The 22,735-nt window shown below is 37.7% G+C and overlaps 2 protein-coding genes across 3 annotated transcripts; one reads left to right on the top strand and one right to left on the bottom strand.

Moving 5' to 3' along the window:
- On the top strand, positions 251 to 14,322 carry LOC109837361 (mitochondrial phosphate carrier protein 3, mitochondrial-like). The gene is given in 7 exon segments (XM_020405575.1): positions 251 to 256; positions 258 to 404; positions 9,751 to 10,112; positions 10,212 to 10,255; positions 12,933 to 13,147; positions 13,260 to 13,384; positions 13,946 to 14,322. Coding segments are annotated over 7 exon segments (954 nt in total). The 3' UTR covers positions 14,001 to 14,322.
- LOC109837360 lies at positions 15,539 to 21,953 on the bottom strand. 2 transcript variants are annotated; one of them, XM_020405573.1, is made up of 4 exons: positions 21,034 to 21,953; positions 20,794 to 20,844; positions 20,558 to 20,630; positions 15,539 to 16,120 (listed from the first exon to the last, which is right to left on the bottom strand). In XM_020405573.1, exons 1-4 carry the CDS (start codon positions 21,483 to 21,485, stop codon positions 15,959 to 15,961), a joined length of 738 nt encoding a protein of 245 aa, XP_020261162.1. In that variant the 5' UTR covers positions 21,486 to 21,953; the 3' UTR covers positions 15,539 to 15,958. The 2 variants fall into 2 exon arrangements, with proteins under 2 accessions (XP_020261162.1, XP_020261163.1); XM_020405574.1 differs by having other exon boundaries at positions 16,065 to 16,140.

Raw genomic sequence — 22,735 nt, 5'->3', positions numbered from 1 at the left:
CACTCTCTTCCCCCCCAATATTAAACTTCGCAAGCCCAGCCCAAAAACCCTCTTTCCCTCAAATCGCATCCGCCAGCAGAGAGCAACCCTGAGAAAAATCCATGCTCTCTCCGCATTCCTCGCCCGCCAATCCCTGATCCCATCTTACTCTCACTCACCCTCGTCGAGGTCTCCGGCCAATCTCCGGCATCCTCAACGCCCGAACCTAGCATCCGACGCGTCTCCGGCGGCGACGCCGCTGGCGCTGAGGATGCCGCTTCTTAATCCAGGCACCGAGCGAGCCGGGAAAGATTGCGATGTACTCGCCGGCGTTCTACGCCGCCTGCACCTTTGGAGGGATCTTGAGCTGTGGATTGACTCACATGGCCGTTACTCCTCTCGATCTCGTCAAATGTAACATGCAGGTGATTGACTCTTTCTGTTTCTTGATGGGATCTGTTTCGTTTGCTGGGGATCTGTTGATTTGATGGTTTTGATCTGGGGAATGGAATAAGTTGATGATTTTAGATCTGTGGTGTTATGAGCTTGAAGCTGGAGATCTAGTAGAATTCCTTCTTAATTAGATAGATGAGTGGTTATTATATTTTAGAATGATCTATTTGATGATCATTTTTCTAGAACCAATTTTATGGCATGTCTGTTACTATATTTTTCAAGTCCAATTTTCATGTGTCCGTTGGTAATTCCTTAGCTTGGAAATCATTTCGATCGTGATGACCTGACGTAAACTAAATCAGCTGCCAAAGTGGGAACCCGAACTGTTTCGTTTTTTAAGGCCCAACCAACCATGGTTCACATAGGTTGGCCCCCCTCTACATGTTAGGGAGACATTTCTTTTAGGGACAAATTTTCAAAATCAACCAAATTCGAGAATTAATTAGCAAAATCGACCTATTTGAACTTTAATCAGCAAAACCGACCCTTTTCTTCTGAAAAGGATCGGTTTTGCTGGCGAAAATTTTTTACGACATACACGGGACTGCTAGTCCCGTGTATTTCGTGACAGTTTCGAATAACACGGGACTAGCAGTCCCGTGTTTTTTCCAGAGACCAACATCTCTGCGAAAATGAAGTGCACGGGACTGTTAGTCCCGTGCACTTCCTGGGCGCAATGAAATGCACGGGACTAGCAGTCCCGTGCATTTCCTGCACATTCACTAACGTATTTCTGCTACGGGATAATTCCCTGTACAAACTCATATTTCAAATGCAACAATCATAAATTACACCATTGCATAAACATATATATCAATTCCCTGTACAAACTCATATGTCAATTCCCTGTATAAACACATATCAAATCTAAAAATCATAAAATACACCACAAACTTACGAATCCAAATCCAACAAATCACGCCACAAACCCACTTACAAATCTAATAAGTCACACCACAATCTCAGCTACAAATCCAAAAACCATCTATTGTCCCGAAATACGTTTGTAATGTACATATCAAAATAGGATTGTAATTTATATAACAATACCAATTAGCTTACATACATCCAAGAACTCTTCTCCTCCTCCTTTGTCTTCGGCCTCCTCTATCCCGACCTTCGATGAGTTCATGATCCGGTTGCGTTTGTGGTTGTGACGATCCAGCTCCATCGTCAGCACGTTGGGAAGGCCCAGCTTCATTGTCGTTTCTGCGTCGTCCTCGTCTGTGTCGTTGTTGACGTGTGTATACTAATTGAGGTACTTCTCGTCCATCATGAAGGTCTTCATGAGTTGCTGATACCTGCAAATTTTTAAAAAAACATAATTTAGCAATATTGAAAAATTCTAATAAAAATGAAGTTAAAATAAATTTGAAAATACTTACTAATTCTCTCTCATCTATACCCCGAGGCACATATCCTCTTTGCAACTCAACCGGGAATGTGGTCGTATGGAGTATCCATCTTCTAGTTATCCTCCAATACCAAGTGTAGTAATCTGATTCCTGGGGAGTTGGCTCGATTTGCTCAACAATACAAAAATGTCTATCATTCCATCTGTGTATATAATTTTGATGCTCAGCTGCCCAGTCCTTTTGTTGGCCTCCTTTCTTCGCCTTCCTCTCTATTTTTTTAACAGATTGCGGAACATGTTGTGCAAGACCAAATTGTCGAAGCACGCGGTCCGGTACATGCATTTCTACTATCTCGAAACATATTAGAGGAACTCTGGCTCTCCATATAACTGGGTATTCTGTGCATATCGGGGGTAGATGATCAAGAAATAGGGTGTAGGGCTCCCATTCCATCTACAGAGTATTACATATAATTGTTGCATATCATTAAAATGAAAGTTGATATATAGAAGAAAAAACTTGTTTTTATAGAAATGATCCCGGAAAAATCTTCATGCGGTCAAGCTCATTTCGGTAGAAATCTAACTGTCTCGTCGGGGTCTCGTCAAAATATTTTTGGACATTCCATCTGTGTTAGTTTCAAAATTCAGTATCAAATGAATAACTACAATTATATTTACTACGTTAAAAAATAAAATACATGCATCCTAGTGGAATTTGTCCGTCTAATTGTAAATTCACGCATAGTCTCGGCTTAAAATGCAGCCTCTCCCATGCCCATACTTGCAGTAAGCTGAGACATCCTTTGAGGTCACTATTTTTTATGAATGCAACCTTAGACATCTCTCTATATAGGTACGCCAAAACCGCACTACCCCACGATAACGCACCACACGTGTCCAAGTCCCCGCTAAGTGGTAACCACCTAGCATTTTCACAACATTTCAAGTTATTAAAATAAGCTAAATCAACAGACATAATTGTAAATACTGATAAAAATGATACCTGGCATGCACTTTATCTTTACTCGAATCTGAAAATAATATTGAACCGATTATGTGCATAATGTATGCACGTGCATGTTGCTCAATCAATATTTGCGGCACATCAAAAGGCAACGGTACCGAGAATGTATTTTTTAGCCACTTCAATTTAATATTTCCTCCAGGCATTGACTCTGGAGCTACACCTAACAACTCCTCACACTTGTCCGGTCAAAAATGTCTATCACTGCCGGTAACGCACGGACCATCTATGCGGAGATCAAGTATCATAGCTACATCCTGTAGCGTAATAGTAGACTCTCTCATTCGGAAGTGGAAAGCGTTGGTCTCCGGCCTCCACCTATCTATCAAAACGGTGAGTAGGGGCCAATCGAGCCTTATCCAACGAAGCTTTGAACATGTCAAGAAGCCGGCCCGTCCTACAGCTGCTATTATGCGCTCATCCTCTAGATGCCAACGGCTATAGCTGAGGCTATGATCAACCATAACAATATCCGGGCCTCTCTGTAAAGCAAATGAATATATAAGAATACAATATTATAAGAATGCAATATTGAAATTATAAGAAACTTAGTTACCTCTGTAAAGGATATAACATGTAAACGGTGTCGAGGCTGGTCATATAGGACCTCATCACTAGTCGGTCCAGGCTCCATGGTGTATATACCTGCACATACAATTATAACATATCAATAACCAATCCACGACTAATTATATTGTCTACATTAAAATAAATCACAATTTAAATATGTCAATTATTACCAATTAATTGCTATCTATTGAGTCTAGCTGGACAACGAGGTCGAGTATGTCCCGGTTGTTTGCAAAGACTACATTTTTTATGCTTGACAATTCCTTCTCGTCCTTGATCCATTAAGGTCGAGTATGTCCCAGTCTACACCGTCCTCACCCCTTTTGTTGAAGTATGAGTTTAGCCTATAGAACGTTCTTGTAACCAATGATTGTATTGGCATAGCTCGTGCTCCTTTAAGAACGCCGTTAAAGCTCTCGGAGCAATTAGTTGTCATCATGCAAAACCGCACACCCTCATCCTTACATAATGCTCATCGATGCTCGAATTGAGGCTTCAAGTTATGTTCAATCCAATTATGTGCATCTAATGACAAAGACTTGATCTTCTCTCTACAATGTTCATACACTAATGTATCGGTTGCACACCCAGCTTGCCACAAAAGATTTTGCAAATTAATCTTACCGTGTTTTTTCTTAAAATTATCTCTTATATGCCTCAAACAATATCGATGGTGATGTGGTGCACCAAAACCCTCATGTAATGCCCTTATAATTCCTTTCATCCTATCTGAGATAAAAGTAATTAATCTGGGCGCACGGACACTAGGAATCCACTTGTATATAAGTTCAAAGAACCACTTCCAACTAGAAGTATCCTCTACCTCCACAACTGCAAATGCTAGAGGAAATAAACCGCCATTTGCATCTACACCGGTCGCCACAAGAAGCACGCCTTTGTACTTGCTATATAGATGTGTACCATTAATGCTCAATAACGGACGACAAAAAGTGAAGCCCTTAATAGCCGGACCAAATGCCCAAAATACTCGAGTGAACCTCTCCATCCCCGGTGCAATCTCTTCAGACAATATTTCATATTCAGTACCCGGATTATTTCGCTTGATAGCTTCGAGATACTGTGGAAGTAATTCATAAGATTTTTCCCAATCTCCAAATATTTTCGACAACGCTTTCCTCCTTGCATCATATGCCTTATATTTAGATATCTTAATGCCCCGCATATCATATACCCTTTGAAATATCTGACTTGCATTTAGATCAAGTTCAGCTCTAACTTCAGGCATAATTAGCTTACATATATAAGAGGAAGATGCAGAATAATGATCGACGTCCACCGACGGATTGCAACATGTATGAAGCCCGCAATATCTAGATATTACAAATTGCCCATTTGTTGATTTCCTCACAGCGGTATTTAGCAACCAAGGACATTTTCTGTTTCTCTCATCTTGCTCATTTGCATGCTCTACTTCATTCTTCTTGTTGAAATAACATTTTACATAGTAGTTGGTTGTATTAGTTTTTACAGGCTTGAATTTGACCCGATTTTTTATAGACCATTCTCGCACCGCAAAGATCAATGCTTCCTTGCTCTCGAATAGGTCCCCTTTTTTAAAAGTGAAGTCTTCAGGCCGTTGAAAGTTTGGACCAACATCAACAAATTCAGCTTGCGAAGTATTTATCCAATCTTCATTATGAAACTCGTCGGGCAACGGATCTTCAGCTTCCACATAATCATTGTTAACATTAAATTGATCCATCCAACGAGAATCTTCATCGATTCCAACTGCCATATTCATGCTATCAATTTGCACGTCTTCTTCTTCAATATCTTCTGAGTCATCATTTACTTCTTCTTCTACAATTGATCCGGCCGGTAGATCACCCGTAACATAGCCCGATGCGTCATTAAATATAGTACTTGACGTCCTACCAAGAGAATGCCCACTTAAATGTTGTAGTTGACACCACGGCTCTTGACTTGGAGATGTCATAAAACCACTCGACTCATTGTCTAAGTCCATCATCCGAGAAAACTCTCCTTGTGGTCGTGAAACTTGGGCAAATTCTTGAATCGGATACTTCTCAATGAACAACTCAACTGACACTTGCTTCTCCACTAATTGTTTCATGTCATTCAATTCCTCATCGTCGGTAATCGCCACAGCAATAGTTCTACTCTCATTTATCGGACAATTGAAGAACACTTTAATTGCATACCATGCTTTATTAATTTTCGTAACTCTGTATATTTCATTCATCATTCCATCAAAATTTAATGACTTGGATAGCATAAACATTTTCCTAGAACCTCCCTCATACATCGGCATACTATTCAATCCGACGCCGAGGCTCCCATTGAAGGAGCAAACAATGGGTATAGAGTTTGCCATCGAAGTTGAAAATCAACAGTCCATCATATGTAAATAATCTATTATAACTGTAAATATTAATCTTAATTTAAAGTCAAATTTAAAACCCTAATCTCAACTACAAAGCAAATAATTGCTAAATTCCCTAATCCCAAATCACATTATTCATGTCTAAACCCTAATTATGGTTAAACCCTAATATCAAATCACATTATTCATGTCTAAACCCTAATCACATTATTCATGACTAAACCCTAATTCCCTAATATCAACTAAATACATTCCCAAATTTCAACCTTAATCCCAAATCTCAATTAAATCCATTCCCAAATCTCAACCCTAATTCCCAAATCTCAACCCAAATCGATTCCCAAATCTGAAATTTCATGGCTAATCAACAAAAAAAAAACCACATTTACCTTGGTCGCCGGCGGCGGTCGGAGCGAACTTGGTCGGCGGCGACGGTGGTCGGAGGGTCCTTGGTCGGCGGCGGCAGTGGTCGGAGAGTCCTTGGGCGGTGGTCGGTGTCGGCGTCGATGGGTTTGAGGAGTGGGTGAAAGAGGGGGGGGGGGGGGGTGAAAGGGTCTGGGTGAAAAGGAGTGCGGTGAAATTCACGGGTGGGTTTTTTACCCCCCGATCGCACGGGACTGCTAGTCCCGTGTTATTCGAAACTGCCACGAAATACACGGGACTAGCAGTCCCGTGTATGTCGTAAAAACTTTTCGCCAGCAAAACCGATCCTTTTCAGAAGAAAAGGGTCGGTTTTGCTGATTAAAGTTCAAATAGGTCGATTTTGCTAATTAATTCTCGAATTTGGTTGATTTTGAAAATTTGTCCTTCATTTAGTTGTGAACATAATAAATATGTATTATATATTATGTGCTTTTATTAAGGGTTTTTTTGTATGTATACACCCAAATGATTTTTATTTGCCAATTTACCTCCCCAATCTAGATATTTGCTGTTTATAACCTTAAATTTATCATGTTGAATTTCAATAGTATTCCCTCTTAGATGGAATAAACCCAGTATAGTCCACCACATTCTTTGATAAATTCAAAAATAAATAAATATAAAAAAAAGGCTAATTTACCCCTAATTGAATTAATTGAAGCAAATTAATTTCTAATTAACTTTAAACAGAGTAAAAGAGATGGAGAGGGGATCAGAGGCAATGATCCCCGGCGACACTGGCCTCTATGGTGCATGAGTAAGGGTATGGGTACAGGATACAGAAAATTTGTAAATAGTAGGGTATGGGGACACGGTTGTATATTATACTATATTATATATATTATTTGTAGGAGAAGAAACATATACAGTTTCTTTATATATGAACATGAACACATCTTATGAAGGCTCACAGTGAATTTATGCAGCATATTTGAATTTCTGTAATGAAAAACAATACTTTAGTCATCATAGTATTTGACTCCATATTACTATAGCCATCTACTGAATTTAGGCAATAATGAAACTCTATCATCAAACTGATCTCAGTACTTAAAATTTGCATTAAGTAGATAGCCATCAGGTCCATGTGTGAGCAATGAAATGAATTTTTTCCGACAAGATAAAAAAAGTAAGTATGAAGCCTAATTGCCATAAACCAAAGTAAGTCTTGAAAACCAAGAAAACTGACCAAAAAGCAAACTGAATCTTCAAAATCATAGCTTAAATGACAAAAATGCAACCACAAAGAACAAAAATGCAACCACAAAGAACAAAAATGCAACCTACATTAAATTAGAAACCCCTAAATTCTATATAAAAAGAGGAAACCCTAAAAATAAAATCTTCAAAACTTAAATAACATACACTTTAACTCTTTATTATCCTTCTTCACACCTCTCTTCTTCACACCTCTCTCTATTGACCCTGAGAAAGTGAGGGTCCGAACCTGAAGAGATTGGATCATTGGAGAGAGCGTTTATTTGAGAGAAATGAGAATAGGATTCATTATCTCAATCTTTAATATGTGGGTCATGGGTTAATGGTTTCAAAACGAAATATTTTTGGAACCCGGTAACAGAAGAAAAACCCAAATTTCTGATTTTTTTTGCGCGATCCGGGCTGAGGAGATCTCGTGTGTCTAGGGCGTGTCACACATGTACCCGTGGCCAAAACGGGTTGGGCACGGGTACGGTAGCTATGAACCTATACCCAGATATCAAAGCTAGCAATAGAGGGGAGTGCAATGACGAGGCAAGGAGGAATTTCGCGGAAGGTCGTGGTGACCGCCACTGGCGAGGCCATCCCTCCCATCTAGTTTAATGAAGGGGATAAGGGTAAATTAAATAATTTACCCTCCAATTTGTTAATTAACGATGTTAAACTTGAGGTGTAGAAAGAACCAATATGGGAGAATTGAGAGTAAATTTGCAAGTAGGAACGATTTGGAAAGTATATATGCAAAAAAGTAAAGAAGAATATATATATATAGAGTAAAACTTGTGTCAACTTAAGTGGACGTCCACTAAGTTTCTTACACATTGATGATCACTTGATTGAGCTGCTTTGTGGATGATCCGCTCCGTTGAACTTGATCTACATATTCTAAAACCCCAACACACCAAATTTGGGTTGAATCCGTCATGGTTTGACCCTTGATATTAGAGAACTAGGAGAACTTCCTCCTAGAGCTAGCTGCTACAAGGGAGAAATATTAAGTCCCTATGACACTCATCACATTATTTGTAAAGTCAGTATGGAACCACGCACACACACAAAGGGGTTGGGGTGTGATATTAGAGAACTAGGAGAACTTCCTCCTAGAGCTAGCTGCTACAAGGGAGAAATATTAAGTCCCTATGACACTCATCACATTATTTGTAAAGTCAGTATGGAACCACGCACACACACAAAGGGGTTGGGGTGTGATATTAGAGAACTAGGAGAACTTCCTCCTAGAGCTAGCTGCTACAAGGGAGAAATATTAAGTCCCTATGACACTCATCACATTATTTGTAAAGTCAGTATGGAACCACGCACACACACAAAGGGGTTGGGGTGTGATATTAGAGAACTAGGAGAACTTCCTCCTAGAGCTAGCTGCTACAAGGGAGAAATATTAAGTCCCTATGACACTCATCACATTATTTGTAAAGTCAGTATGGAACCACGCACACACACAAAGGGGTTGGGGTGTGATATTAGAGAACTAGGAGAACTTCCTCCTAGAGCTAGCTGCTACAAGGGAGAAATATTAAGTCCCTATGACACTCATCACATTATTTGTAAAGTCAGTATGGAACCACGCACACACACAAAGGGGTTGGGGTGTGATATTAGAGAACTAGGAGAACTTCCTCCTAGAGCTAGCTGCTACAAGGGAGAAATATTAAGTCCCTATGACACTCATCACATTATTCGTAAAGTCAGTATGGAACCAACGTGGTACCAACATACCACTGCTTCTGCCATTTTAGTGTCCGTTGGGTCAGGCTTTGCACATGCCTTAGTCCTGACGAGGCTTTGCAATATGTTTGTCACCACTTTGACTTTCCTCTATTCCGGGCAAACATTGTATTTTTGGCATCACCACCTATGTTGCACAATTGCAATTGGGATACATCAGATAGGCTTTGATTCCTTCTGTTAGCTGTTGGAAAACACTTCTGTAATCTAGCTGTTAAGGGTGGAGTCCAAATCTTTATAGATGCAAATTAACTTATCCATATTGTGAGACTGAATGGATCTATGATTCTTTCTGCACTGGCCAAGGTTCAATTCCTCTCCTTAACATCTTTCTTTTTTAAATAAATAAATAAGCATTTATTGATGTAGTTTTCCACTCTTATTTTCAATTCACTTCTGAACAAAGCAGGAAAACCTTCTGATTTTGATCCGTCTTTAAAAAAATTGTTGGATAGTTCCTTCTCATCTCATGTTGACTGTTTCTCTGCGATGAAATATTCACTTCTTGATTCTTATTCTTTTTATCTTGATAGGAATTTCATTGGATGTCAGCTAGAACCTCAATTTTGTTTTCAGGCCAAATTTATTAATATTGTCTGTGCTTGCCATTAGATTGATCCTGCGAAGTACAAGAGCATCTCATCAGGATTTGGAGTTTTGTTAAAAGAGCAGGGAGCCAGAGGATTTTTCAGGGGATGGGTGCCAACCTTGCTTGGCTACAGTGCTCAGGGTGCCTGCAAGTTTGGATTCTATGAATTCTTCAAGAAATACTATTCAGATCTTGCTGGACCTGAGTATGCAACTAAGTACAAGACACTGATCTACTTAGCTGGGTCGGCATCTGCTGAAGTGATTGCCGATGTGGCACTTTGCCCCATGGAAGCTGTAAAAGTTCGGGTCCAGACACAACCAGGTTTTGCTAGAGGATTGAGCGATGGGCTCCCCAAGTTTGTCAAAGCAGAAGGAGCAATGGGGTATGGCTTACCCTAAAATTTGCTTAATTATTTATCTTTTTGACCATGCTTGCTTGGCAACGTGCTTACGAATTTGTTTCTGTTGCTTCGAAATTGAAGGTTGTACAAAGGAATAGTACCACTATGGGGTCGCCAAATTCCTTGTAAGAAATTCTAACTCTTCTTTTAACAACTGATGTGATACAAACATAACTGCATTTTTTTATACATATATATGTACATGTATGCATACATACAGATATTTGTATTTATGTACGGCAAAAATGTGTATAAGGTGACAACTCATTTTGCTAAATGAGTTTACCAAGAGATAGACGTGGTGAGTCCCATTCTGCTGATCACATTGGAAGGTGTGGACCCCATCACTTCTATCTATTGGTAGCTCATTTTTTCTAAATGAGCCACTACCACATAGCCATCAAGCCTAATATGTATTTTATATTGTGTTTTGAGTGCTTAAAAAATTGATTTCTGGATATAACTGCTGACAAGATGTTTTTGTGGTTTATCCACTGTTAACGAATTCTAAAATTGGGCCATGTTCCCTTAATTATTTCTTGTCTTCACATGAACATGGATATTAAATCATGCAATTGTACAGTGATACATAACGTATGTCTTCACATAAACTTGGATATTAAGTCATTGATATACCAGTCGCTTTGTATAGAAATTAGTTAAAATGATTTATCTTAATCTGTTGAAAGCTTGTATGTTGCTGATAATTTATATTATAGGAAGCTAACACTTTACCTAAGTTGGATATAGTTCTTCGTTTTCTGGCTTTATACATCGTCTTTTTCACCTTGTTTTTGTTTTCTTCATTGAAAAAATTACTTCTACATCATCATATGTGCTTGTTTAGCATATTCTTCTCTTTCAGTTTCTCAAACTTGTTTCTAGCACTTTGACCTTGGGAGTGAAAGTGTGGAACACAGATTATTTGGTTTATAATAAGAAGAAAGTGTGAAATTTAGGTCCTTGGGGAAAAGCTAAATCTTCATCCTATGTGCGTAATTAAAATATGACTTTACATGGTCTGCATGTTGATGTCTATTAGAATTATTTTGTCCTTTTTTGCATAGCCTTTGATTGCTTTAACGAGTTAAGGGTTACTTTTAAATGAAAGCATAACAATATTTGTTATGTTTTCCTGGTAGTTTTTCTTCTTCCACATCTCTCTCTCTCTCTCTATATATATATATATATATAGAGAGAGAGAGTAAAACTCCTATCCACTTAAGTGGATAGGAGACCTTGTCCACCAAACTTTTTATCCACTCATCTTGTCTCAAGATTTGTGCCATCAAAAGATGCACAAATCTTAAAAGATTCTTCATATCTATCACGGATCTCAATGCAATATCTCAATGCAATATCAACGGTTAAAAAAGTTGGTGGATGCCTTATTCCTATCCACTTAAGTTGACATAAGCTTTTACCTATATATATATACTCCTATTCACTTAAGTGGATAGGAGGCCTTGTCCACCAAGCTTTTTATCCACTCATCTTGTCTCAAAATTTGTGCCATCAAAAGATGCACAAATCTTAAAAGATTCTTCATATCTATCACGGATCCTAATGCAATATCAACGGTTAAAAAAGTTAGTGGATGACTTATTCCTATCCACTTAAGTTGACATAAGCTTTTACCTATAGAGTAAAACTCCTATTCACTTAAGTGGATAGGAGGCCTTGTCCACCAAACTTTTTATCCACTCATCTTGTCTCAAGATTTGTGCCATCAAAAGATGCACAAATCTTAAAAGATTCTTCATATCTATCACGGATCCTAATGCAATATCAACGGTTAAAAAAGTTAGTGGATGACTTATTCCTATCCACTTAAGTTGACATAAGCTTTTACCTATATATATATATATATATATCCGTATCCGATTTTAGTAGATATGGATATGAATTTTCCTTACTGAGATATATCCTTATTCGTATCCATATATGAGATGTGTAAGCGGATATGGATATGGTAAGTATTAATAAGTCTCTTCATATCTTTCATGGATCCCTAGGCAACATCAACGGGTAAGAAAGTAGGTGGATGATCCACTTAAGTTGACATAAGAATTTCTATATATACATATATATACATACACACACACATATTCTAGTTTACATTTTTTTTTTGCAATCTCCATTTTTTTGCGTGCATAAAAGAAACTGATCATCTACAGAGCATAAAAATACGTTAGCATGGTCTTTTGTGATCATGCAAAGAGATGGTGCTCACTTCTTGATTGGTGCTGACTTCTTGATTGGACCGTGAGCTTTCTTTTTATTCCCAAATAACCTTCAAACAGGGAGATGGATCTCATGGTCCTCATTGTGTTCCCATGTGCTTGGTTGGTTTAGTTAGAGAATGGGCTCACAAAATGAAGAGGAAGGCTTTATTTACCTCTGAAGAAAAATGTAATTAAAGAAGGAATAGCAACTGTGCCACCAAGTATATTTATTGATTATGGTAGATTGCATTTATCCCTCCCAAGGTTGGCAAGAGTGTCCCCCCCCCCCCCGCACCCAAAAAAAAAAGAACACGCACACACAAAAATCAAAACCAAGAAAATGTTAGTTTTTGTGGAATTTATGTTTTTTTGGGCGGATTAGTTAAACTAGTGTAGTACATCTAAGAGCTCAATAGGGACAGTTTGTAGTACTATCAGATCTGATTGGAACTTTAATTGTATTGCTTTATGACTGAGATCTGGTTGTGAGAATTTTCGTGCGTATGGAGGGAGAGAGATTGCAACAATTGTCTTTTTAATATAAAGTCATGCCTTAGTAATCTAATTTTTTTTGCAGACACGATGATGAAATTTGCGTCATTTGAGACCATTGTTGAGATGCTCTACAAGTATGCCATTCCCACACCAAAGGACCAGTGCAGCAAGACTCTTCAGCTGGGAGTCAGCTTTGCGGGTGGTTATGTTGCTGGAGTGTTCTGTGCTGTTGTCTCTCACCCGGCTGACAATCTTGTGTCTTTCCTGAATAATGCTAAGGGCGCAACTGTTGGTGATGTAAGTATTATGGAGCACAGTCTTGCATCTTGATTATATCATTGTTTTAATATATGGTTGTTGGCTTGTATATTTCTTTATCTACTCATTCTATGATTTTAATCATAATCAGGCTGTGAAGAAGCTTGGAATGTTGGGCTTGTTCACCCGTGGGCTGCCTCTCCGAATTGTCATGATTGGTACTTTGACGGGAGCGCAATGGGGAATTTATGATGCTTTCAAAGTCTTTGTTGGCCTGTATGTACCCATTTACTTATATCTCATATTAGTTACTTTCCGTAACAGGCCAATAATGGCTTCTCATGGCAGTCACTTATTTTGGTTATACATATTTATTTACATGGATAACTTTTACAAGAAATGTTGTCTCATGTGGTAATTTGTTTGAGTAAATGATAGTAAGGTTGTATTTGGCAAGTGGAGTCAGAGTAGACTTAAAGCCAGTTTGTCATATTTTTAGTGGAAACATCAACATATGGCATTCCAGACCGACGAAAGACGAGCGTTGAGAAGGGAAAAATAAAATAAAATAGAGACACTCTGCTGTGATATGTGGAGATGGGATTTCAACTAAGATATTTGAGAGTAGACATACACAGTTAGACAGAAACCTTATAAAAATATCCTAAAACCTGGATGTTGTTATAGTACATTAGTACTCATAATATTTATATTGGGACAAACATTATTCTGTAGACTTTCCATGTTTATCATAATGCAGAATGGCACTTATTTCCCATATCTTGGATTAGAATTGCTAGGTTTCTCAGAAGTGCTCATACTTATTTCTTGTTTCAGGCCAACAACGGGTGGAGCTGCTCCTGCTACACCCACGCTCCAACCTGCAAAATGAGCAGTTGCATCAAGTAGCTGCAGAGCGATTTAGGGATTTTATTTAATAACAAGACTCACTGATTGATTTGCTCCTCTGCCAATGGAGTGTATACTATTTTTTATGAAGCATAGTTATATCTCCTATCGCAGCTTGTAGAATATCTAGGGATGGTTTTGTTCTCATCCTTCAGATACGAGAAAAGCAAAATGGGAAAGCTTTTTTGGTATAGGAGCACATTTTTAGTAGATAATAAATTTTGGACTAGAGGCAGTGATCTGCCCTGTTGTACCTTCCATTGTTGTATTCAAATTTTAATTTGCATCTTTGTTTCCTGGCATTATTGTCAATTTTCTCAGGTTATGCTTAGGGGGTGTTTGGTTCAATTTCTAGAAATTATAGGAAATGTTTTCCACCTAAAATTTGATTTCCTTGTATTTCTTAAAAAAATTATAGGAAAAGTTTTGAGAAATCAAAAAGTACCAATTTTCTTGTTTTTTGTACTTTGTTTGTTTGGTTCAAAATAAGAAAATAGCTCATAACTTTATAGAAAATAACAAGATTTGGTAGGTTTTTAATTAAATATGGTATGTGTCAGATTTCTGGTGATTTCCTCTCATTTTGAGAGGAAATTGTTTTTTTGTAAAATTTGGTAGGTTTTGGTATTTTATAGAAAATATTTCTGTAAATTTTTTGTTGAACCAAACACAATTTTCAGAAATCTCTGGAAAACTTTTAATTACAAATTTTCTGAAAAATTTTTAATTACAAATTTGCTATTGTCAGATGTTTTGAGAAAAGTTTTCTCAAAAAGTGTGCAACCAAACAGCCCCTTAAACAAACAATTTTCTCAAGATGGATATATGTCAAGCGATATGCCCTTGATACGATATTATTGAAGCAGAAAAGAAGCATTATCTACTGTGAAAATTTTTATAGGTACTCTGCACTACTGAGCCGTTTTATATTGGAATTGAATCTCGTAGACCAACTTTACTCTAACGAGGCTTGTAAGTTTCTCTAGATACATTTTTTAGCATGAGATGGGATTTCTCATGTGAAATTCAGCATACGATCAAGTTTTGATCAGTGTTAGATCGAGATACAGTATGGGTTTTATCAGATTTGGTTCGAACTGAATATGTTTGAGAATGGCAGAAGCTGGTTTGCATAAGTCATATCTGCCACGAGAGTTGCGAGTTGCTAGCTATGCTACAATGATATGTTTAATTCGTCCAAAAGCCTCGATTTTGGCTAATTGAATCCGACGGGGAGATAAGCCAGGAGCTCTTTCAACAGTGCAAGCAAGTTTGGCCCGGAGCACGGGGCCTCTTTCAAGTATCGTGGTTTAAATATGAGGCGCTCAAAGATCAAAGCTAGCGGAATAAAGGCGAGACTGAACTCGACGCAAACAGAAAGAAACCTGCTTGTTATTATCTACGAGACTATGATTCAAAATGCGCGTAATGAGAGTGACATTCACCGTAAGCCAGTGCTTGCGTCCTTTCACGCGAACCTTTTGGAGAACCAATTAAGCCTTTTATCCTGCAGGGGTTCTAAGTCCATACAAATTTACTCTGATGTGGGTGTAAAATTGTACATTTTTACCATTTAGTTCTTCAGACCAGTGCAAATATCTGCGTGACAGGTTACTCATCACCTTGACACTTTGTTGGAACTTGGTACTAGTTACGAGCAACGGGACAATAAACTGGCAACTAGTCGTACATCTTTCTGAAGTAACAAGGCAGAAGATACTACTACTCCTGTATCCAGTATTCTCATTACTTTTTTGCGTTGCTCAATGGATATTCCTTGTACGTTAGAGTTGCCTCTAATTCCTTGATCATGGCTTTCGATAGACCAGAATTTGAAAACAAGGGAAAAAAAAAAAGAGTCAGCGGAAAACAAGAAAAAAGAGCCTTTTGGTCAAAAAGCGTCATCCAGTGCCTCAAGAACACACAGATTCCTGCACCCTCTTAAGCTCTTCTACTGTAGTGCAAAATCATCACTCGGTCGGTGGTAATCGCCCGGTTCAGGGGCGTAATCGTAAATGTGGGCATCGGGCACCATATGTCGTCCCTAATGTGTTGCAGTGTCAATAAAGAGTGAAGCTGTTGGCCTCTACAAGTAATTTCAACCTGCAGGTTCAGTCGAAGAACTGCAAGTCAAACAAATTAAGATACAACAAGCGAACAAAAACTATGGAGCAAAACTGTTTATTAGTTAAATCATCCATGCTCTCAAACTCACATGCACTGACAAAAAACCAATGCTTAAATTACGATCTAAGCAAAATCAGTTCAAATTCTACGCGGCTTCTTTTTAACACATGTCAAATTTATTTCAGGTCCATTATAAGCCAAACAAAGTTTATTAACAAGTACATTATAAGCCAAATATCATTATTGATTTTTCAGTGAATAAAACATAATTGTATGTGCTTATTTTATTTCTGTTATCAACAAGCATGATGATGATGAATTGCGAGGACAAATAACGAAGTTTCAAGGTATCTGGTTTTTGAAGACTAAGGACCTAAAACCTGCGAGTACTACACACACACACACACACACACACTAAAGACTCTGTTTAGCATTGGTCAGAATTAGTCCGGGGGAGGTGTACCAATTCTAGCCTGGTTTTAAGGCCAAAAATGGACCGAGGTTTGTGTTCATCAACAGAAAGTTTTAATTTATTTTCTGGTTGGGAAATTTTAGGCCAACCAGAAAATAAATCTTAGCCAACATAACCTCTTTTCCCCCAATCCAACTTGCAAATCTTAGCCCACAATATATAGTTAGTTAGCTTTTGCTAACCCCACTTGCTATCTAAAGCATGGATTGCCAAAAAAGCATCCCCTACGCCGTGGCACATTCGCTCTCACATGACATGAGAAGACATCGCATGCACGTCCTTCTCACGTCAGCTCTCTAATTAATTTATTGCATCTCAGTAATTAATCATATATTAGAAGCCAAAACAAGTCAATGTTCTCCTAACCAATCATCCAACTCAAGACAAATTCTCACACTAATTAATTACTAAAAGCTAATGGAATGATGAATGGACACACTTGCCCACCTACTTGATTTCAAGCCCGGCCGCATCAAATCATTAAACAATATGGATGCTTAATTCATTGTCTTTTGCCCAATTTCCTTTTAGTATCCTTCTTTAATTAATTAATGGTTCCTATGTCACCTACTCGGAATGATTCTATGGTTGATAATGGATTTCCATGCATATATATTGTGTGCCCTTTTTCATCATGGCCCATCTAATTACTATTGTATCCTTAATATTCCATCAAAGCGCACCACTTAAGGCCACAGCAATCCTAAGAAGGGAAGGGAAGGGGGGGTCCTACTTCTTATAAGGCCCACTAAGTGGCGTGTCGTTAGTTGGGTGTAAGCATGACGTTTGCCCTCATATATACGTAGCTAGATCGATCGAAGCCATTTATTTGCTTAAATTGGACTAGCTCATGTTGTTAGTTGTTGACATTAATCTTATGTTTGCATGCTAAGGGTTGGGTGGGTGCAAGAAGGATCGGCTTATAAGGTTGAAGTGTCAATTTATATCCAAAAAATGTTGTAACGCAACGAAAACACGCATACCCTCACTATCAATCATGTGTCATAATGATGGTCACAAGAGTGTAAGTCCTGCAAACTTATGATATATGTATAAAGTACGAAGAAATAAGCAAGCAAGCAAGCAAGGAAGCATATTAGCACAAGGAAGCTAACTATCATATTAATATGACAAAGTCCAAGGCACGACTAATTGATCGTGTAATGCATATATATATTACTAGTATTTTGGATTTTAGGGATTTGGGTCTTAATCATTGAAGGTAGTTTTTTTTAGGAATCACGTGAAATGCATCTAATTTTGTTTAGGTAATGATTGAATGTCCAACTGTCGAGGCCATGAAGGGAAGGTGTTTTAAGTTGACACAGCACTACATAAATTTTTTTGTTGTTGCTTTGTTGGTGATTATTCTTCCATTATGCATTCACGACACCAGTTATATATTGAAGTGTTGATTTGATTAAGAGGAGACGCTAATTAAACAAAACATGACACTCAAGGTGTTGGAAACAATGGAATATTTGCGGTTGACATTTAAAACAGAACTATATGCATGCACGAATATTTTAATGAAATAGAATGATGCATGATTTTAGCGTACATAGACTAAACGTTATACCAGTTCGTGAAGCCCATAATTTTATATATCAATATACTATTTCATATTCTATATGTATTAGGTAGGACAGTGTATTAAACAAGTTTGTTAATCATCATCATCATCATCATCATCTATATCTCTTTCTCTCTGTCATTCAAGAAGCGCTGGAGGTTTAAGGTCTAACGTGTTGTAGCATCTATCGTGAAGCTAAAGATAATCAAGGTCAAGTATATATAGGAGCAACAACCGAATTGAAAAGGACAGTCTCGTTCCACTGAAAAATTAAGATGTAAAATTAGAAAATAACCTTAGCGATATGTCCTCATGTAATTCCTCAAGAAGAAAAAGAAGAGAGAGAGAGAGAGAGAGAGAGAGAGAGAGAGAGAGAGGAAGAAAAACGAAAGAATTATAAAAAGTACTCAAATCTCAAGTAACAAAGTAATTCGACAGGACTTGGTAGAAACATCACTGTTAACGTTGCAGAAAACATGGAGGAAATCAAGATCACAAGGCAAGAACTAAAGCATAGAAAAGAACAACAGATGCAAACACAAAGATTTTATGTTGTTTAGAACAAAAGTTTTATTCATAGGCTGCAGCAATAGATAACCTTCACCATATGAGAAGAGAGATTACACCTCACACAGTACACTGGAATACCTCGCCGATGTACTGTCGGTGAGCCCAAAGTGATGTTTCATGCCATATTCCAACACATAATAATGTTAGTGTTAGAATATAAAAAATATAATCCGCAATTCTTACTATATCTTCAAAGTTTTGATGTATTTGTTGGGTCCTTTCACATATATAGTATCATAGCTACCCAGTTCAAATCCTACTGGCCACGACTTTAAAGCGGATTTTAAAAATTAATTTTTACCTCTCCGTGAGTCCAACTTTTAGCCCATAAAAAGGGCCCTCAACCTGTAGATGAAGTTAGCAAAAGAACATACATTGATACCTAGAGACATCTTATGTAACTTGAACCTAAGAAAGAATACATACAAATAACTAAGCTAACTAGTTAAAGGGTTTTTGATGGATACTCATGGGGCACTCTTTAGAGGATATGAGAGGGATAGATCAGAGAAGAGAGCTATAAGAAGAGAAATTAGTGCAAATCATATGACCCACTTGCTATTTATTTCTCTCTATCTTACATCCTCTAAAGAATGCATGTTTAGGATAAAGATAGGCAGCATAACTTGTTGATCGTTAATCAGATAACTTTTCGCACCTCTTCTTCTGTGAGGTAAAATAATCAGTGATTTTCATCATTAAGAAAAAAGAAAAATTACATTTTCAAGAAACAGGTCTCCTTTATAGCTTTCTTTCATGACTGTTTGAATGTTCTTTATGTACCAAAAAGAAACCCACCAAGAACTTTTTCAGTTCCTTGTAGTCATAAATCTGTTTACTGATCAGTTCACCACTAACTAAAAGCTAAAGAATCACCATATGAATGCTACAGTAGTGTTGTCTAAAGGAAAAGCTTTTTACATCAGAACACCTAAAATTTGAAGGTTCCATGTCTTTGGTAGGTATCAACCAATGTTAACAAGGAATATGGGATATTCCTCATGGATCACCTCTAAAATTCATTCCAATACTCTTAAAGATCATCTTTCTTTACTTTCCGAAATAAACACCAAAAGACAATAAAGATAATTAACTCCAACAATTTTTCATAGTAAAGTATCACTCACCGTATATGCGCATACTTGTATCTTAATCAAATCCTTAGCTTTACTGTATACATATCTCCATATATTTGTTTATATATGTCATCAGAATAGGTCCTTGAACCATACACATAATCACCAGACCTTAACTATTTCTCTAATTAATTTAACATTTCAGATAATAAACCACCCTTATATAGCAAATATAGGTATCAAATTTATCTTCTTTTAGTTGAGACTGGATCAGGATAAGTTTAGGAAGGAACCTAGTAGTGGAGGTGGTAAAAATTTGAAGAACTCCTGACCACGCACTATAAGATAATTTTCACTTATAATTATCTAGAGTCTACTCACTCAAGAAAATAATCTTTTTACATCCAAATGAATCTCAAATTAATCACCAAAGCATAGTGAGATATAATGTGCATTTCAGAAGTACACAGTCAACCTAAATCTTACTATAAAAAAGTTAAAAATCCCCACCTGAAATGTTCCTTTCATGGCTTCAAAGCCAACCATTTGTGAGTATGTACACATGCAGGTGAAGTTCTGCTTGTTCACTAATTTATCCTAGCAACCATTGGCAACCTCTTATGCCAAAGATTACATATTACTATTTCATACCAAAGCTTTAAACGAAGCAACATCTAATTAAGAACAAAGATTCATGACAAGAATTATTGGCTTTTTATTACCTGTGATTCATCATCCAATTCCAGCTTCCTAGCCAAGTATTTCATTAGTAACCTAATTGTCATCCTCCCATCCCTACAAAAAAAAAAAAAAAAACCAAGCTTAATTTGTATTATAAAGCCAAGAAACCTATAGCCTAAAACTTCTAAAAAGAAGAAGATTAACAAATAATCGTAACAAAAATATAGAAGGAAAAAAGGAAAAAGATGAAACGAAAAGGGTAGCAAGCAAAAAGTACTTAATCCTCAAGTAGCTCTTTGGAATCTGAGGCAAAAAGGGCTGCTTTCCTCTGCAATAAGTAAACAAATTACAGCCTCATCATGAGAAGATCAAAGCCTACATAAAAAGAACTAGCAAAAGTAAATCTAGAACAATTAAAACAAACAAGAAGAAGATATGGGTTTTTATTCCTATTCCATCAAGAAAAGTAAATTAGCAAAAACAAAAGGTATATATATATCCTTCCTCTCTAACTCACTGGTTTTCTGCTGCCTTGAGCTCGAACCAAAGCCCGGTTGGTGCTCTCGCAGGCGGGCTGATCACCCCAAGCTCAGTCTGCGGGCCAAAAACCTGGCCCAAATTGGTCGATGGAGGCCCAAACTGAGTGATCAATGGATGACCACTGCTAGGGTTTGTAGTAGTATTAGTCATCATTGGCAATTGTGGTCTCTCTGGGAACAGATTGAGCTCCATTAATGATCTCACTCTTGCATTTTCGTGGGTAGTGCTTGAACTGGCGGTGGGGTCCGCTATGCCGATGCCTAATTGGAGCCACCCTTTAAATGAATCATCTCCTTCTTCTTCCTCAGCCATGAAACTTGATTCCAGTGAAGCTTTTTCTTGATTGAGATTGAATTCAAAGTTGGTGATGCTAAAACAATTTCCATAGCTGTTGTATTGCCGACGGAGGAGGTTGTGGGCCGGGGCCATCGTCTTATGCTGATACTGGGTTTGACGTTTGCTATGTAGGTATCAACTAATTTTAACTCGAAAGGAAAATAAGAGAAAAAGAATATGGAATTTTATCCATCAAGGAGTGTTGGAAGAGGAGGTAAACAATAAAAAAGGATAATTAAGGAGAAGATAGACTTTGCGTACATAAATCAAGAAGTGTGGAAGAGGAACATTCGGATTGAAATGCCATGACTTTAGGAGAGACGAAGAAGGTGGCAATTTTGAATCTCACCTCTATTAAAATTTTGCTGGTTTGGGAGTTCGTAAAGGTCAAATACGAGAGAGAGAGAGAGAGAGAGAGAGAGAGAGAGAGAGAGAGAGAGAGAGAGATGTAAGTACTTAGAGAGAGATACAGTTATTCATTTTAGCGGATAAGCAAATATATGAGAGAAATATGATCATGACCTTGAAGACAAGATGGTGAGTTTTTAGAATTCTCATGCGTCTGGGGTGAGTTTGTGAAGGTGAACTAGTGAGATGAGAGGAGAGGGGGGGGGGGGGGAGGGGGATTGGTTGCTTTGTTTTTTTATTTGGTAAATGCAGTCCTGTAGATAAGCAAACATAAGTGAAAAATATGTATTCAACAGCATTCATTTTTTCAATGGCATGCTTATGGAAGTGGCAAGAAAATAATTTTCAACAAAACTTGCATGGTGGGGTCCATTTAAAATAGCTGTGACTCCCTGATTAGCTGGGTGGGTAGTTGTGAGATTACAAGCTTGTTGATGCATCCTCCTATTGGTGAAGTGTCTTGTCTTTGTTGGAAATAGGATTACTTACCGTTTTTTGCATAAAAATAATGTTAGGGGCACAACCCTTAACACACCACCAACCACACCTCCTCTCCCATCGCTACAGTAAACCGGACCCCACATGAGATTTTAAAAATTTTAAAATCCCATGTGAAGCCCGGTTTACTGTAGCGATGGGAGAGGGGGTGTGGTTGGTGGTGTGGTAGGGGGTGTGCCCCTAACACCACTCTTTATATAAATACAGAATATGCAGCGGAAAAGAATAAGTTAGAGTGCTAAGTAGATAAAAAGTAGTAATTCCGATCATAGAACCAAAGAATCACGAACACACAGAAATTTTATAGTGATTCATATAAACAATCATACATTACTCTTTCTTCTCCCGAAGAGGCTTCATCACTATGACACAGTTCTCCTTGATCACAAACCTAATTCAGCAGGTTTACAAGACCGCACTTTAGTTTTAACAAAAAA

Source organism: Asparagus officinalis, chromosome 4 (assembly GCF_001876935.1).
Source record: "Asparagus officinalis chromosome 4, Aspof.V1, whole genome shotgun sequence".
In the NCBI taxonomy this organism is placed as follows: Eukaryota; Viridiplantae; Streptophyta; class Magnoliopsida; order Asparagales; family Asparagaceae; genus Asparagus; species Asparagus officinalis.
This window is presented reverse-complemented; position numbering and strand designations above follow the sequence as displayed.

Excerpts from the sequence above, each read along its gene's own strand:
- LOC109837360 (XM_020405573.1), bottom strand. The coding sequence starts at position 21,485 with ATGGCCCCGGCCCACAACCTCCTCCGTCGGCAATACAACAGCTATGGA. Across the intron at positions 20,631-20,793 it reads AAGAGCTACTTGAGGATTAA|GGATGGGAGGATGACAATTA; the intron begins GTACTTTTTGCT and ends TTTTTTTTGTAG. Across the intron at positions 16,121-20,557 it reads AATTGGATGATGAATCACAG|GTTGAAATTACTTGTAGAGG; the intron begins GTAATAAAAAGC and ends CTGAACCTGCAG.